Source organism: Euprymna scolopes, chromosome 5 (genome assembly GCF_053919585.1).
Source record: "Euprymna scolopes isolate OS-2025 chromosome 5, ASM5391958v1, whole genome shotgun sequence".
Taxonomy (NCBI): Eukaryota; Metazoa; Mollusca; class Cephalopoda; order Sepiida; family Sepiolidae; genus Euprymna; species Euprymna scolopes.
This window is the reverse complement of record NC_136486.1, coordinates 20,406,159-20,426,113: the sequence shown is the minus strand read 5'-3', so window position 1 is coordinate 20,426,113 and position 19,955 is coordinate 20,406,159. Positions and strand designations below refer to the sequence as shown.

Sequence of the window (19,955 nt, the reverse complement as noted above, 5' to 3'; positions counted from 1 at the left end):
ACTAGAATTTTATGAGTAAGCAAAAATGAAAATGTCTAGCGTCACCAGCTAAAAAAAAAAAACTGCAGATAAGTCCACAATAATTCAAACTTGAAAGATCAGCCTTGTAATGTAATTAATGTCCCAATAAAGCGATTAAGCTTTTTCGTTAAAAATGAATTTCTTTATAAAACTAAAACTACTTCATTAATCTACGTGATTTCTGGAATATGACATCTTCGTTCCCTGACGGGTACATATCCTAATTTCTAAATAAGAACCTAATATATAATTTTAATCGAGGTTTTATTGCGCCTGTACAAGTTTGACTAATTTAATAATGATTAACTCCCTTAGGTAATAATCAGACAGGAAATTATTCCAGACTAACAATTCTCTGCGATTGTTATCCTTCGTACTTTCATATTATCCGCCATATTATTGGCTGTAATTGTTGTCTTGATTATAACAAAGACATTTAGAAAATATTTTGGATTAATCTTTGGTCCTAATTTTCTTAAAAGAGCATAGTTTTATTTAAGTTTTATTTAATATTTAAAAAAATAATATTTTTATTATCAGCGCCAAGATTAAATAACCAATCAAATTGCTAAGAACCATTTGCCTCATTCTTGCCCCCCTCCTCCTCGTCATTTCAGTGTGGCGGCTTTCCCGCCAACGTATGAATCGAACTTTGTGATATTACGCGTATTTTGGTTTTATAGTTCCGGGGAAAGAGAAAAAAGAAACCGCAAAATCGATTCACCGAGGGGATCCCGAGATAAGAGATATATTTTTCTCCCCCTAGATTATTAAAATAAAAGAAAATGGGGGATAATTGTTTAAAAGTTGCGGCTGCGAGCACTAACAACTTAATGACAGGTGAGCGTATTTTGTTATGTATCTTGTGGTTGGAAGGGAGAGACAAACCAAAAAATTTTATGTTAACTTTTTTTTTTCGGAAAATCTTTTTTATTAAAATTTTTTTTTTTTTTTATATAAATCGATTTCTATTTTTGTAGCCATTTTATTTTTAATTGTATATAAAAAAAATATGTCAACATTTTCTTGGGACATCCCTCCTTAAACTTAAGGAACTTTCTAAAAACTAAAAAAAAAGTTAAAAATTTTTTTATTTAGACCTTTTTCATAAATATTTTTTCTTTTGTTTGATCTGAGGCCTTAAATCAATAAATTCGATAATTTTTACGTTAAGTTTCTTTTTGCTTTTTCTTCAATTACATTTTGTTTTAATGTTTATTTACTTACTGTTCCAAAACCCAAAACATTTCAATATTCATAAGACATAATAAAAATGAAATTGACATTATTTACACAAATACTGTAACCAAAACAATAACCAACTTATTTCAATAAATCCTAATAAATTTTTAAAATAAAAAATATTTTTTCGCTATTTTTTAAAAATTTGTTTCTCTTTTTTTTTCTTTCTCTTTACCCCCCTCCCCCTCTTTTCCAACTAAACTTGTTATTGGCAATGTCCGTCTTTCTAGTGATGGTCGCTAATATTTCCGATTTTCTTTTTTTATATTGTTGTATTTTTAGTAAAATACATTTGAAGCATTCTAAATTGACTTAATTATTGAATATTTTCAATTTATAAGGAGGGGGAAAAAGACTGTAATAGTACATGTTTTATTTATGTTGGCGCCACCCAAAAATGTTATTGTCCAATGTTCATTTTTATTTAAAAGTGTTGATTTCATGTGGATTTGAAAATGATTTCTCGATTTTTTCATGTGGATTTGAAAATGAATTCTCGATTTTTTTTGTCGGGTTTATTAGTTTATATTCTAATTAAAAACAAATTTAAATCTTTTTTTTGTACTTATGCACTTCCAGCACTGTGCTGAAATAAGAACGTTATTTAGAAAGCCATTCTTAACATGGGGAGGGAGGGGTTTCTAACTATTCTCTACTTTCACTTAACAATTCAGTATAAAAGATATAAAAAATACTATTTTAAAAAAAATACCGCGGTGACAAAAGTGCATAAGCACGTCTTTTTCTAAAATTTCATTTTACTTACATATATTTCTTTACTTTTTTTTTTTTTTTTAAAAGAAATCGTGTATCAATTTTAAACCCATTGAAATGGGTCTTGTAATTGATTTTATTCAGAACTCGCCATGACAAATTTTCACACAATTCTTTAACAGAGATCCTCCATAAGTATCTCCAGAGGATTGATCAGCCGTTACAAATCACTTTGCGTTCTCTCAACAGCTGTTTATCATTGATTTCTCGCCGACAACGATCGTTGGCCATCTCTAATTTTAGAGACTACAAATTTAGGTTTCCAGTATTTTCCGTGGAGGTATAAATGCTGTGCTGCCCCCCCCCCCACACTTCACAACCATTTTTTTTTTTTTTTGTGTGTGACAACCAACCGATACTGGTGACATTGCTCTTTTAAAAATTAGGTACTTATGCAGAGAAGATACCATGCTATTTTTTGATAACATTTTAATGTTAAAGTTTTACGGTATCTTTTTGTTTATTCAATTGTTAGGTGAAAGTACCGCACCCGCGCACCCCCCCTCTCCCACGTTAATAATGGGTTCCTAAATAATAATTTCAGCATGGTGTACCGTCTTTGCATAAGTACAAAAAATTATTTACTTTTTTTAAAAAAATAATCCCTAATCTGTATATTAATAAAAAGTATCCCCCCCCCTTTTTTTTTTTTTTTTTTTGAGGATCTGAATTTTCTCCACATTAAAAATCAACCTTGTGTCTAACTCTGCCTTCGTGGGGAGGCAGGTAAGTGGGGATAACATGTACATCTCGCTCATACGTAACTTTGATAAATACATATTGAACATTTTATTTTTTTGTTATTGAAATATTTATCGAAATTCAAAATAAAGGAAAACTAAAACGAATTGCTTGTGTAGTTTACGGTGTGTGCTTTCAAGTTAAATCCAGTCTTTAGGGTATCAATGATACCCGGTATCATTTGTTTGTTAAATTACTAGGTGAAGTACAGAATAGTACCCCCCCCCCTCTGTTATGGCTTTCTAAAATGCCATTATTTCAGCACGGTCCGTAAACTGACATGTAAGCATGACTGTATTTTTCTCTATTTCTTACAAGAGCCAGATAAATATAACTATTCGCACAACTCCCTACATAGAATTATTCTTATACATTTTCTTCCTAATTCACAGGTGCTTGCGTCTCCGTGGCCAATATGCTTTGGTGTGAATAACATTTTTTAAAAAAATCCCGTTTCTGGTTCTTTCAAAGTTTGCATTAAAAAAAAAAACTATCATAAAAATATTAAAAATAAAATTCAGCCGAATGCATTTCGGTTTCTTTGTAAACAAATTGGCCATTTGGGTTTGTATTACTGTACACATAGATTCGAAAAAGTTGTGAAAAAACAAATATATAACAAATAAATGTTATCAAAGGCAAGATAAGTTACTTTTCTACCAAACTGAATATATTTTTCGTGTTTTTATTCAATGTAACATGTTTATTCAGCTCGAAAACCATACAGTGTTTACCGATTTATTGGAACATTCAAGATGGCGTCTGATTCTCTCTTTAACACGGTAAGTTTGGGAAAAGGTGTTATAAATAAAAAACCGGTTAAAATACTGTTAAAAACTCGCTCAATATATGTTACCGTGACATAGGTTGACATATATGCGGCGGGTTTTTAATAGTATTTTGTATAGTTTTTTATTTATAACACCTTTTCCCAAACTTACCGTGTTAAAGAGGGTGTGAGACGCCATCTTGAATTTTCCAATACATCGGTAAACACTGTATGTTTTTCGAGCTGAATAAACATGTTACATTGAATAAAAACACGAAAAATATAGCCAGTTTGGTAGAAAAGTAACTTATCTTGCCTTTGATAACATTTATTTGTTATATATTTGTTTCATTTTTGTCTGTTGTTAATAATTGAAGAAAAAAATGAATTGGTAATCTTTCAAAATTAGAAAACAATTTTGAAGCATTTCAACTGTTCAATTAACGTAATTCCTGGTTTTAAAATTCCTATCAAATTTTCATGTATTAAGATTTAAATTTCTCGAAGCTATTTACCTAATAAGTTTATAGAAATTATAATGACATTACTTTAGTTGTAGTTTTATAATAATTTCAATAATAATATTTACAGTATTCGGGTATACTATATCTCCCCATGTATGATGTATGGAATATTTGACAGGGTTGGCTGCCCAACGTTTCCTAGAGCAAAAGTGTAACATATTTGTATTAAAATTTTTATCTCTCTCTTTCCCTTTTTCCTGGCTGCCCAGCCCATTCCTTTCTCTGGACATAAACAGAGACATCTTGAAGAATGAGTTGGCATAAGGGAATTAATTCCATAAAAATAATCAGTTACTTCCTTTTAGTTAGTGAATAGAAAACAGACTCAACAAAATCTGCGGCAGTTTATGATCAAAGAATGAATTTTTTTTTTTCTTTCTACATTTTAGATATTATTCATCCTGGGCAATGCCGATCAAAAAAAAAAAAAAAAAATAATGCCAACTTTGTGGGTGTTTGTTTTATCGTTTTTTAGTTTTAACTTGAAATACATACATATATAGATCCAGACAGATGGCTGAAATGTGAGAATAATATCCGAAAAATACAAAAGGAAAACTGTTGGCAATTCATGACTGGAACTTAGTGGTCAAGTCAGGCACTGACAGACGTTTATTTGGTGTTTGTTTACAGCTAGACTACAGTTAAATGTCTTTTTAAGCAAAAACAGTATTACTTATGTAATTGCAACCTCGAACATTGCAATATATCCAAAAATTATGAAGTTTGATCAAGTAGATAATTATTTTATATATAAAATTAATTTTTGATGGAAAATTGTTTATTTGGCTGTTTTCTTTGTATCAATAGTCAGAATATAGCCGAAAATAGGGGAAATTGAATTTATCTTCCTTGTTTTTTTGAAGATCATGTGACCTGAACAGAACAGCAGCGGCCATCGATTCTTATGCTTTTCTTTTTTAATCGATAAAATTCTGTAATTTTTGGATATTTTGCTATTTTTAAGATGACAATTACGTAACAAATACTGTTTTTGCTTAAAAAGGACATTTTCTTAAACTGTGTAGTCTAACTGAACAAGCACCATTTATTTGTTTGAATTAAAAAAAAAAAAGATTATGAATTTTATTAACGATGCCAGACAATTTCCTAGTTTATTAATGTTATATCTCTATGGAAGTGAGGATGTATGTGTGGGAAGACAATTCTCAACCCATACACTCAACAAATTTTTGATGTACAGACTTGAGATTTGGTATATAGGGTATTCAGACATGTGGAAAATTTTTTAATCTGTTTTCATGTGGAAAATGGCTGCTAAGGAGTTAAAATTGAAAAATTGGTATGTGGGGATCATCAGATTTTTATCTTTTTGTCAACTGTTTGACAAATTCACATGCGTGAATTGTTCACATGACATATTCTTTAAGAATAAGTAGGTTTGAAAACAATTTTTAAAGATTGAGCCAGGCTGGTTAATGGTTATCGTATTTGACTGTCTTTAAGTTTTGGTTTCAATCTGTTTGAATTTTTTTTTTTTTTTTTTACTTACAAAAAGTGAACTGTTTAGAAAAATATAATACATGCACATGTTTCAGTTTCTTTCCATTTTTTTTAAAAAGTTTTTTTTAAGAAATTTAACGTTACGTTTAATACTTACAGTATTTCTATTTCTAATAAAATAAATAAGAATTCAGCATTAATTAAAATATATTTATGTGTATTTTATGACCGGGCAATGCCAGGTGACCCGCTAGTATATGGAATGGAAACGGCACTAACCCTATACGGGCTTAACCGGCTTCCTCCAAAGGAAGAAGTTCCATAAGAGTATGAAATTTACAAGCGGTCCCCAGTTGCATGTATCTGCTAGTATGTATATATATATATATATATATATATATATATATATATATATATATATATATATATATATATATAAATAAAAAATAAAGTCAGTTTTCCCAGCTACATTCAATTATGACTTAAGTCTGTTTTGTTAGTGTTCTGTATTACATATTTTTCTGTTTGATTTTAAACAATTTTAATATTCAATCCTGATCACAATTTAATTATATTTTTTAGTATATCGTGAGAAAGTATTTTTGAATGACGGTTGCTCAGAAGTTTTGTTGCCGTGGTGGAGCACAGGGAGGAACTGGTGTTTGTGTGATACAAAGAGTAAATGTTCTTAGTATCGTCCTTACTGAGGATTTAAACTTTGTCTGGAACTTGTAGAGCATAAGACTATGATTAATGATAGAAATAAATATAGTTATATAATAAAAAAGAAAAAAATCTGGAAAATCGCTCCAGACAAGGCATGAAACCACTTGAAAAGAGCTTTAAAAGGAGAAATATTACATGGATAGATTCTGACCAAGAAAACAGCAAATCTTTCCCCTTTGTCAGAAACATTGCTAATGAAATGTGAGGACTAAAGGACAAAAAAAAATAAGGAAAGCGAGATTTAATATTTTAACATTAATTTTGTGGTATTGTTGTAGATTAGTACCATCTGCTACCCCCCCCCCTCCTCCAAAAGAAATGAGTTATGGTTGAACATCCTGAAAGATTTGATGGAAAGAAAAAATAAAACAACAAACAAAACAAGCAATAACCGATAAAGGACTAAGTGACACTCTTCTGGAGGTTGAAGATTCAATCTGTAGTGCAGGTGACATTATGAATACACTTGCAAATTACTTAAGACTGGCCATGACTGATGAAATGAGAGCAAGCTAACTCTGTGGTTTAAATAAATCGTTCCATTTGGAATTCTATACAGATCCTAAAGTTTGACAGATTTCAGAATTCAACAAGATATACCTGGAGAAGGTTTGGAGTTACGTCAGCCGAAACGTTGTGAGAATAACATTCAAGATGAGAAACAGTCTTAACAATCTGAAGTATACATACTGTTCTAATCTTTGATGTTATTTTATTGTTTATTTATTTGCAAACTATTATCTTCATCTTCATAGTTTTTGTTGCATGACGTTTCAGTCAGCTATACTTCTGGCCTTTGTCAAGTGGTTACCATTGACGGGATAGGAATGCTGAGTCTCTAAACTTTATCCTCAGTAATTACTGCCTTCCATAGTTGTTCTCTCACCACGTTTTGGCCAACTAATCCTCTGGCCTATTTTGGGTAGAATAGAAACTGCTATCTTCAGACAATGCTCACCTGGAACTGCAGAGACTCAATGTCTCTATCCACTGTACCACGGGTCCTGAAGGGTGATCAAGGTTGAATTTTATTTGAATGTTATTCGTTCAATGCAAATAGTTTGCAAAGTTTTTAATACAAGATATTTTCTATTATTTAAACGATTTTTCTCATCTTAGATATCATCCTTACAATATTTCGGTGAATGTAACCTCTGACTTTCTTCAGGTACATCTTGTTGAACTTGGCAATCTGTATGGAATTTCAACTGAAACTATTTTATTCACAGGAATACATTATTCTTGTTCCATCAACCCCAAAGATGTGTGATTCAACGGGTTATAAGTACTAAGTAGTAATGAGTTCTAAGCAAGAGTACAGTTTTTTGAAGGTTGAATTGTCAGTGTGAATGGTACAAAGAATACAATTACGAATTAAGTCATTGCTGATGGAATGACAGCAAGCTATTCATGTGGATTAAATAAAAGGTTCCATTCAAAATTTCGTAAAAATTCTCAAATTTAACAAGATGCATCTGAAAAAGATCTGAGGTTACATCAACTGAAACGTTGTGGGAATAACATTCAAGATAAGAACAGTAGTCTGAATAATCACCGTAATACAAAATTTTATTTTAGACATGACAAACATTTTGGTTTTAGAGTTCTGGGGATTTTTATCCTGGACCCCCAACATCAAGAGAGATTGATTCCTGTAATGATCTGGTCCTTGTTGATTGCAGTGTGATGTTCTATGCAGTCCCACCCTCTACGGCTTCCCTTTTTCCTTTGAGAAGGAGTTTATTGCTAATTGCCTGAGGCGCCCTTACCAGGGAATGTTAATGAAGCTCCCCAGGCACTTTTTGCAGGTCAGAATGCTGACATTGACTTTTCAATCCCACTTTTCGAGCCTGGTGTCTAAGTTCTTGCAGTGGAAGGGAACTAAATTTTTTTTTTTTTTTTTTTTTTAAGAGTTCTTATTTCATTGTGGCCGTACTGTTTGCTACTTGTTTTATTTGTTGCACTATAATCACATCGAATATTGCAATCTCAGTGAATACAAGATGTAGCATGTTCCCCAGCATCTACTTAGAACATTTGGCATTAAAGAATGACTTATTCAGACAAATCCAAGTCCGCAAAAACCTGGTTTTACAATGATGCATGGACAAATTTCAAGATGTAATTCCACCTTTTACTGATTGGAAGACGTTGCTTGAAAAACAGCTAGTAGAGATAATTCATCTGTTGCCGAAGACAGAAGTGAGCACTTTAGCAGATATGGATTTGTTTTGGTTCTTCTCCAGAATTCTCTCATATTAAAAAAAAAAAAAAAAAAAAAAAAAAAATGGAGAGAACTTTGTATGATGTACATAAATCATAACTAGACAAAAATATCGTATTCCAAAAATCAATTTACTTGATTTTAAGCAATCAATATGAATTTGTAGTTCACATTAGACTTGAAAACAGCCACATTATAGTCAACTAGGAAGTAGCTCTGCAATATTATGTCCCATGACTGGCAGCTCTAGGAAAGAAACTTTGCTCGTTTAGTTTTAGGCACTGATAAATAAGGCATATTGTTAGCAGACGAGTGTCTGTTGCGAATGTGCTACAGGGAAGGGCATACATAGAAACTCAGTCGAGCACCTGCTATGAAAATAACAATAGAGAAGAGAAAGACTTGCTATGTCTCTTCCGTGAGGAAGTAGGGAGGAGAAAAGGTCTTTGCCCATTAGATTTCGAACATTTTTTTTTTTCCACTGCAAGAGAAAATTCTATGGAGGATTTTTGCCATAAAGTTGAAAAGCCGATGCCAGAATCCCGAAAAAGGTTTGAGGATAATAAGCAGAGAAATCCTCTAAGCTTTTGCAATGTTCCATCAGACGACAACTGTGGGCATCAGCAATCAATTTGGTGTTGGTCAAATAATATTCCAGTTCATCACATTCTGTTTTCTATGCGAATACTTATTCTCTATTGCGAAAGTTTTCCAAGTTGCAATCAGTCAGGTGGACAGCTTGGAAAAAAGTTTGATGTTAGGAAAAATTGCCGGACAAAAGAACAGAGGAAGACAACAAAGTTCATTGATATTTTCAACCGAGTCACTGAAAACACAACAATAGATTTCATCAGAAAGACTGAATGCAAAGGGGACTGGAGAGCCATGATCATCGATGCCTGCAATGACTGACCTAATACCTGAAGAAGTCGTCTGCTATAATACAGAACACTTTTGATATTCAACTTGGATTATTTGGACTACTGTTCTTAATCTTCAGTGTTATTTTCACAACATTTTGGTCAATGTAACCTATCTTGTTGAATTCGGTAATCTGCACGGACCCATAATATAATGGATAAAGTACTTGGTAAAATTCAGTTGTAAAGTTACACTCTTCTGAAGGTTGATGGTTCAATCCTCAGTGCGGGCGACACTCAAAAATGCAATTGTAAATTACTTTGGACTTCTACCTAGTTACGGTTGATGGAACCAGAGCATACTACCCCCGCGGATTAAATAAAGGTTCTCATTTGAAATTCCCTGCAGATTCTTGAGTTTGACAAGATACATCTGAAAAAGGTCGGAGGTTACATCGGCTGAAATATGAATAACACTTCAGATGAGAATAGTAATCCAAATAATATGTATTATCAATCCTCATCTCAAAAGTTCAGAAGCGTAACTTCTAATATTATTGTTGACCTCAGAAACATAACTAAATTCAATAATTTATTGTGTAACAGTGCAGACATTCGTATGGCAACTGCGTGCAAATGACTGAGTTGGGTGCAAAATGATGTCATGGCAAGAAAAATATAAAATGAAGAACATGTGTGCAGACCAGGAATCACATCAGAAGGGGAGCGGTATTTGAAAGGTATTCAAAACACCTAGTCTGTGAGTGGGATCACATTAAAGAAGGACATGGATAGACATGTTATGGACGAGGGTGATAGGAAAAGACCTCTAAATAAATGTCTGTAAATGAATGGTTGTTTCACTATGGAAAACATGAGTCAAGTTGAATTTATTTCCTCTTCCTTCTTTGCGACGGAGTCTACAATGTATTGGGTCCCTACATGTTAAAACGTGTGTAACGTTACGATTGTCCAGAAATCCATATCCATGATTCATCTGTCTTCTGATGTGATATATTCCGATTTAATATATTTAAAAAAAAAAAAAAATGAGTTATGAAAGAGAGAGAGGGCGTATGTATCAGCAGTTATTATCCAAAGATCAATGGCCACAATGTGTCCAATGCTGCCTTGAATTGTTAAATGTCTGCGGATTGATCATGGCTTCTGTCAGTTTGTTCCAGTGCCCAACAATGAGGAACAAAAAAAAAGAAAAAAAATGGACTTCAGATAAGGTAGAACATGAATAAATTTCAAAGCTCTCTGTGTAAAGTTATGAAAAAAGCTTTTTCTATACATGATATTGAAAAAGAGAATGAAATCTTCAGCTGTCAATGTTCCTGAAAATCATACATGCTGATGATCTCTAGTTGTTGTTTCTAGGATTTTGTGTGGTGTTCATTGACTATTTTGTATCATAAATCTTTGAACTTTTTAAGCTGCTGACTGTATGATGTAGCAGTAGCAGCCTTATGACACATATGCAAATGAGCAAGCCAGTGCACTAAATGACAACACAGTGGAAGAAGAGAAGGGGAAAAAGTGGGGAGAAAAAGGGCACTACGTGGTGAGAGGACTGGCAAGGCATACCAACATGAGATGAATGTGTGTAACGTAGGTGTCAGGAGCATTTTTTGGGGAAGCATGTTTGACACAACAGAGTTTTAACTACATGGTGAACTAAGAGACTTTTAAAACAAGATGCAGTGTATTTTTTGGAAAGTACCATGAATAAGTGCCTTTCATTTCAACTGAAAAGGCTGAGTTGAATTTCTTATTTTATTTTTGTTGCTTTGCGGTTGTCTCTGCATGCAACATGTGGGTCCATAACATATAACGACCACGTTACACTTGCTCCAATTGCTAGATATCCTGATGAGATAAGTGAATGAAACCCTGACATTATATTCTATCAACAGAAATACGTACAAGAAATAGATGGGAAACAGTGTACCGCTGGTCTTATTTGCTTCTTGAAAGCATTGAGTAGTAAAAACCAGATTTGAAATCAAGTAGCATGAACGATTGACTGATAGTTGATTGAATTTGTTGACATTTAGAGAAAAATCTTATGTTATGTGTGTGTGTGTGTGTATATATATATATATATATATATATATAAAAATGTAAATTTGGTTTGTTCCAAACGAATAAAACCATATTTCTACGTTACCAATTTATTTGAAATTTTCAGACAACCCATCTTTAGAGTCGAGGTATGTTTTTATGTTATTAAAATAAATTTACCTCGCGAATTATTAAAATATTAAAAAAAATAAATATATTTTTTTAACCGTTGCCACGAATTTCATTTTCTGTTAACTCGATAAGTAAAAAAAAAAAACAAAAAAAACATATTTCATTTGTTTATCTTCCAAATTTTTTAATTTACACATCTTTTCTTTATTATATAAGGCCAAAAAAAAAGTTTGTCGCTTGCTATGCTAAAACAAAGTTTTTTTGTTTTTTATTTTTCTAATTTCAAAATATGTTGCACCATTATTGTGATGTTTAATTTGCAGTATATTTCAATTTAACTTTTATCATAAAAAGTTTGAGTTTATGATTTGTTTCCTGCAAAAAAAAAAAAAAAAATACCCTCTCTGAAAAAAACAGGCAAAACTAGCTGATAAAATATGTAAGCCTTCTGGGGAGCTAACCGCTTCAATATAATTCCAGAAATATATAGTGAGAAAACATGGAACATTTTATATATTGAATATACTATGTTTATAATTTTTTTATTGTAGGATTTTCCTGATCTCGCGGGTTTTTTTAAATCTCAGTTGACAACATTGCATCACTAAAAAAAACACAAAATGAATGCCGACGCTCAAAGTGTATACACATTTTGACTCCTCCCTTTACTTAAAAATTCACCAAAAATCAGGAAATTAACGAATTTTAATGAAAATTGCAGTATTTTTCAAATAATGATCGCAGAATATAATGAACTAATTATTTTGACTTTTAGTGAAAATGTTTTATTTTGTTTAAACAAAACATACCTTTACTAAAGTTATGGTTTTCAGTAGTAAATAAAAAACGCAAGAATTTATTTTTGCTTTTTATAAAGTATCGTAATTTGTAACAATAAAAAATAATTTTTACAGTAACATTACGAAAAAAGCCCCTAAAGTCTGTATTAATGAATTCGATATAACTCGAAGAAAAATGAATTCTCGCATACTATTCAGGAAATTAAAGATTCAATTAGATTCCTATTTCAGTCACTTAAATTATTTAGAGTGGAATGAGTTTAGGAATTTATAGCCAAACCTAAATATTTTTTTTTTGGTAAATATCCAGATACGCTACTACAGAACACCGACCACTCTAATTTGTTTGGGGGGGGGGGGTGTGATTTATATTTTTCGTATTTTTATTCAATGTAACATATTTATTCAGCTCGAAAAACATACAGTGTTTACCGATGTATTGGAAAATTCAAGATGGCGTCTGATTCTCTCTTTAACACGGTAAGTTTGGGAAAAGATGTTATAAATAAAAACCCAGATAAAATACTGTTAAAAACTCGCTCAATATATGTTACCGTGACATAGGTTGACATATATTCGGCGGGTTTTTAATAGTATTTTGTATAGTTTTTTATTTATAACACCTTTTCCCAAACTTACCGTGTTAAAGAGAGAATCAGACGCCATCTTGAATTTTCCAATACATCGGTAAACACTGTATGTTTTTCGAGCTGAATAAATGTTATATTGAATAAAAACACAAAAAATATATCCAGTTTGGTAGAAAAGTAACTTATCTTGCCTTTGATAACATATATTTGTTTTTGGACAACTTTTTTGAATCTATGTGTACAGTAATACAAACCCACTATTTTCTCCCGGATTTTTGATAAAATTTTCCATGTGTGCGTCTCACGTTTGGATATAACAAAAAAAGTTTTTGTAGATTTCGGTGTGCTGAAAACGAATCTGCAAACTGTTTCCGTCGCAAAATATAGTTTTTATGATATGAAGAAATTACTTTTTCGAAAAGTAGGCGATCACTTTTCCATGTAAATTTAACTTAAAATAAGCACCCACTTAGCATCATTTGTTTATCTTATTTTTTTTATTTTTAAAAGCTTTCCTTGCGAAACCTACCTAAAATAAATTTGTCTAATTCTTAATTTCTTATTTTATTGGGGGGGGGGGTTATATGAAGAATTACTCTACCCTCGAAAAAAGTAGCTTTTTTGGGGGGGGGGGGGCGGGGACTTTCTTTTTACCCTTGGAAAATCCTTTAAAATTACCTGTTTAAATTGCAAAATGCAAAAGAAATCAAACAAAAAAACTTTTTTGCCAAGAAACACACAGAAAAATTTAAAAAAATAGCATCCATTTTTTTCTATCGAATTCATTTGCTGTTTTTATTGAAAACTATTTTCTCCCGGATTTTTGATAAAATATTCCATTTTCGTATATAACAAAAAAAATTTTTTTGTAGATTTCAGTGTGCTAAAAACGAATCTGCAAACCGTTTCCGTCGTAAAAAAAATAGTTTTTATGATATGAAGAAATTACTTTTTCGAAAAGTAGGCGATCACTTTTCCATGTAAATTTAACTTAAAATAAGCACCCACTTTCTAGCCAGCTGAGAGAGGGTGGGACTTTTCCCATGTTTATTGGCTAAACAGCTTTCGCTTATGCTCGCGCATAGCATAAACGAAGGCTACGGCTGTGAAATGGAAAATAGTCCCAGAGTTCAGGGATTATTACCATGCAAAAGAAATCAAACAAAAACCTTTTTAGCCCAGAAACACACAGAAAAATGCCCCTCTCTCAGGTGGTCAGAAAGTGGGTGCTCATTCTAAGTTAAATTTACATTGAAAAGTGATCACCCACTTTTCGAAAAAGTAATTTCTTCATATCATGAAAACTTTCTTTTTGCGACGGAAACGGTTTGCAGATTCGTTTTTAGTACCCAGAAATCTACAATAAAATATTTTGTTATATACGAACATGAGACGGGCCTTAAAGTAAAATAATACTGGATTTTTGGAGCAGATTTGTCATTTAGTTGTACAAATATCCTCAAACCAGGTAATCACTAAAAGGGACTCTTAAAAGTCGTCACCTGTATCGAGCAAAAGTTTAAAACCACTGATTATGTCAGCCTACGTCACAGTAACATATATTGAGTGAGTTCCTAACAGTATTTTGTATAGTTTTTTAGTATAAACTCATTTTCCCAAAATATCCCCAAACTTAATGTGTCTGATACAGTCTGCCGCCATTTGTATTTTTCAAATATACTGATAAACACTGCATGTTTTTGAACCGAGTAAACATTATACATTACATAAAAACACTACAATCTTATCCAGTTAGGTAGAGCATTTACTTTTCTTGCCTTTGATAACATTTATTTGTTATATATTTATTTTTTGACAACTTCTTTGTATCTGTGTTTAGTAATACAAACCTTTTTCATTTAATGTAACGTTTAGTCGGCTCGAAAAACTGTTTATCGGTGTATTTGAAAGATACAAATGGTGGCGGACACTGTGGATTACGTTAAGTTTGAAAAAGTGAGTTAAAACTAAAAAACTATACAAAATACTGTTACAAACCCACCGATTATGTCAGCCTATGTCATGGTAACATATATTCGGTGGGTTTTTGACACTATTGTATAGTTTTTAGTTTTCAACTTACTTTCCCAAACTTAACTTAATCAACAGAGTCTGCAACCATTTCTGTTTTTTGAGCCGATTAAACATTTTACATTACATTAAAACACTAAACAATTATCCAGTTAGGTAGAAATATACCTTACCTTACCTTTCATTTATTTGTTTTTGACAACTTTTTGGAATCTGTGTATAGTAACCCTCCCCCCATCACTCAAATATCAATTACTAACTCACATTTTTGTATACAGAAAAAGAAAACAAAAAAAAAACATTTAGCGTTTCAACATTTTTGCTACGTTCAGCTTTATCCACTGATTGTTGGTCGAGCCCAAGCCATGATTGACGGTAATCCCGAGGATCAGGATCCATTTCTGCAAGAGTAGCATTTTTTTTTTTTTTTTTTTTTTTTTTTTTTTTTTGAGTGGATTGCTGTATTAAGAATATAAGAAACATGCATTTTCTCTTTTTATTAGAATTTTCCATTACACCAAATTGAGCCACAGCAACGCGTGGCAGGGTACAGCTAATATATATATATATATATATATATATATATATATGTATATATATATATATATATACATACTAGCAAAAGTACCCATCGTTGACTGGGTTCAAAAACAGCCTACAGAAAATGGACTCTGATTTATTAAAGTATGAAAAGGAAGGGTTGTAAAGAGATAGCTTCGAATTTGGGGGTATCAAAATCAAAGCAAAATATGATGAAAGTAAAAATAAAATAGATAAACCCCATAATTTATTATACCATATCTGTTCACACTGAAACACTTATCACAATATTCTGTGGATCTATATTAAAGAACCTTGTTAAACTTTGTGACATATTTCCATTTTATGAAGGTCAGGCACGAACGAACACCCCATAATTTTATTATACCATATTTCTTCAAACTGAAACATAATTATCAAAGTATACTTACGCAGATATATATGAAAAGTCTTTATTAAAGTTTGCACCTATTTCCATTCTATGGAGGCGAGGTGCGAACGCAGACCCCACAATTTTATACCATCCCTATTTAAGTTAAAACATACTTATCAAAGTATTCTTACTACATCTATATCAAAAATGCTTGTAAACGATTTTTTTTTTTTTTTTTTTAAATTTTTAAATTTTTTATTTCCATACTTTGTGGACCAGGTGCGAACGCAGACCCCACAATTTTAATGAACCACCGTTCTGCCAGATCAAACATACCCATTCCTGTGTCTCGATACATCTATCATATGTAATCAGTTTTTTAAAATAGTCAACCATATAGGAGCCTATTCGTGACCAGACACACACGCACACACACACAGACATTCAGCTTTATATTATAGATATACACACACACACAATACACAGCATAATCAATGACACTGGTTCTCAGTAGTTCACCAAAGTTAAGCAATAGTGAGCCTGGCCAGTACAGATTGGTGACCATTTGGGAATACTGTATGTATTGTGCCAAGGCATAGAAGTTGCTAGGTTAGTATTATGGGGGAGGGCATTTAAGACACCACTGGAATAGATACACCCTCAGTTTTTGTTACGATGTACATCTAGAAGAAGGAAAGATCTGATGCAAAACCTGTGGCAATCATTTGCACTTACTGAGATTAGCAGTGCTTCAAATAAGTGTGGATTATTCTACACAAGCCCTTCACTATAAACAAATAATTTGTGTGGATTTCAGTCAACTTAGTTGCCTGAACCTTATATGTCCGGATTTGACAGGAGAGTCTACACACACACATACACACATATATATATAATGTGTGTATTATTTGACCATCTCCAAACTTAGAGGAATCAATGATAATCATTAAAATGACTTCTGAGAGCAATGATTTTGACATCATCAAAAATAACTTTCATGTACTATTGCCAGGAACAACCAGGGACCCAATAATAAATCTTGGTATACATTGCTTATCACAACTGGATTAAAAATATGAGACAAAGACTCGTTGACTTGGACTCAAAACGTATTGCTAGCAAGGAACGCTTTGATCCATTTCACCATTTGTGGTTGAAAACTAAACCTGGAGCTTATAGAGCAGAAGACTATAATTCAAAGAGTCAAAGGTTTTGGCAACTCAATCAAAATAATGCCGGCTACATTGTCATCATTTATGATTTTTATGAATGAAATCTCCATAATCAGGAGATTTGTGAAAATCTCTTCAGTATGAAACTGTTGCGATATTTCATAATGGGGTATGATCCCGCACAGTCGGGAGATTCTATTTATAAACGATGCTGCTAGGAACTGACGAATCAAATTAATTCACATGCTGCTACCAACCAGTCAGAAACCAAAATTGCTCCATAAATATTAAACCTTTCTGTAGCAATTTCGCATCTGTTTTCTTCTTTGTGTCAACATAAGAAGAATCTTTTGCTCTGTGGATTCCAACTCGAGAACTGTCTACTGTGAACCAGTCACCTCACCGGACTTGTGTAGAACAATGAACCATCAGAAACTGTTCTGAAACTAAACATGGCTTACACTTCAAGAGAAACCATGTTGGATTTTTTTTTTGTTTTTGTTAATTGAAATCAATCCAATTGCGCATTTAAAAAAATGTTTTTTTATCTATGTCAAGGAGTCATAATCGATGAAACTATTTGGATGACTAACATATTTCTTCTCTATAATATAATGTTGAGTTATTTATTGCACTGGCATTGATATTAAAAACCCATTTTCAATTTAAAAAGTAAAAAAAAAAAAAAAAAAAAAAAAAACTTTCTATATAATCTGTTGTGGATATGTGAATAACTTCAATAAGGATAACATGTATTTGCATATGCTTTTTTTAAAAAAATAAACTATTTGTTGTGTTTAAATTTTTGTTTCCCTATTGGATGATTGGTTTCATTTAACTATTATGCATAGTTCTATTTTTGTGACTGGCCAGCTCTGAGCATTTCATTGCAAGGATAAGATTTGGTTTACATGCTTTAGCGGTGTTGAAGTTTTTTTATGATATCCAGAACATATGAAGTGTTGGATCATTTAGTGTGATTTCCATTTGACCCCGAAATTAGGGAGGGAGTGGTTTGTGGAGTTCAAAGTGAACCACTGGGCAAACAGTTCTGCCTTATCCATTCCTGTGCAAGTAACATCATAGTGGTCAGATAATTGATTTTGTAGAAATCCTGAGTTCCTAATTTCTGCAAATTGAGCTCTTAGCTGTGGTTATTATATTTCCCTTAGATTAAAAAAGAAAAAAGCTGTATGATACCTGACCTGTGACAAAAAGAAAGTATCATTCACCAAAAATCGTGTAAATTGATTTCAGTAGTTTTATTTTAATAAGAAAATAATTTTTAAGTGAATTTGAGTTTTTTTTTTTTTTCAATTCACCACACTTCACATGTTAAGATGGCTTTCTATAATGTCATTTACAAACATCAGGAAAAGCCAGGGACTCCGTAATAAATCTTGGGGGTATTACTTATCACCACTGCATTAAAAACATGAGACAAGGACTCGTTGACTTGGACTCAAAATCGCCAGCAAGGAAGACTTTGAGCCATTTCATCATTTGTGGTTGAAAATTATACACCTGGATCTTTTAATATTGCAAATTTGAACTATTTGGAATTCTTTCCCTTATTTCCAGTCTGTTTTGAAGATGACGTTGCGAATATTGTTACTGTCTGCTTAGCCAAAAACCTTGATTTTTTTTTTTTTATTTCAGAATAAAATTACTTGATCAATTTGCATGAATTTTTAGTGTACAATACTTTCCCTCCGTCACGAGGGCATACATCATACAGATTTTTCTTTATTTTTGTTCTTTAATATTGATAGAATTCTGGACAAGCACCATATTTTTTTTATCTTGTAAGTCAAATAAGACAAGTTGACCTTGACCTTAATTGAAGAACATTTGGATTTTTAAACAAATGTTTGTTCATTTTTTTTAAATATTTGCGTTGTATATTGGTTTCTAAGTGTAAACAAACTTACATATTTCTATTCAAATTCGAACAATGCGTATAAAACGAAGGAGGGGAGGCAACAACAATATGTAATAATACAGTCTGCGCATGCCAGCGCATATCTCGTATCTCGAATATTTGAATAACATCCATGTCTAACAACACAGAGACTTTACGCCTAGCTTTATAATGTCATGCCACGAGGATAAAATGAGAAAGAAAACTGTTCAAAATCCTGAAGAGGATATTATGATCGTCGAAAATTTTGATTTTAAACAGCTAAATTCTTGTTTGTTTTTTGAGGTTTTTTTTTCTAAATGTGTTGCATATTGGTTTCTGAACAAACTTGCATTTCTATTCAAAAGATTTTTTAATTACTCATATAATTTATCTTGAGTTATGATACATATAAAAAATTCCTGACGACAGATTGTAGAACTTTTGCTGTAAGTGTTTTGCTGAATTAACCCCACTTCAGTATATTTATATCTTCAAATATGGCTGAGTTGTATATCTTTATAAAGCTCCTTTTATACTAAATGACATTTATATAAATACTAGCCTGGGTGCCTGGAGGTGTGTATTGAGCAAAAAAAAAAAAAAAAAAAAAAAAAAAAAAAATGGTAGTAGGTAGGCAGGCTCGAACCCATACCATGAAGGAGGAAAAGAATGTGAAAAAAAAAAAAGAAAACATGACGTCTTTTCTGTTGTGTCCATTACCAAACCAGAAGTGGCGAAGATTTAAATTAAGGCTAATCAATCGAAAAGAGGGATGACTTTCAAAAATATCGATGAAAAAAGTGACCTCCTCCTTGTAGAAAACTGCCCAGTTGAGGGTGAAGGAATTAATATTTTTAGCCAGTTTTTCGATATTTGTCATCCGAAGGGTCTAGCTTCAAAACGATACCGATCTTGAGAAAATCCATTGCCTCTGTCAAAAGTTTTAGGCAAACATACATACATGCATACATTTAAACCGGCAGGTGGGATTTATATAATAGA

The 19,955-nt window shown here is 32.1% G+C and overlaps 1 protein-coding gene across 1 annotated transcript in view; it reads left to right on the top strand.

The window, feature by feature from the left end:
* Positions 1–628: 628 nt before the first annotated feature.
* LOC145276725 (uncharacterized) overlaps positions 629–19,955 on the top strand; it is a 99,060-nt gene continuing 79,733 nt past the window's right edge. The window contains exon 1 of the mRNA XM_080127942.1: positions 629–861. Coding sequence (XP_079984068.1) covers positions 807–861 — 55 coding nt within the window. The 5' untranslated portion in view covers positions 629–806. The remainder of the gene's footprint in view (positions 862–19,955) is intronic.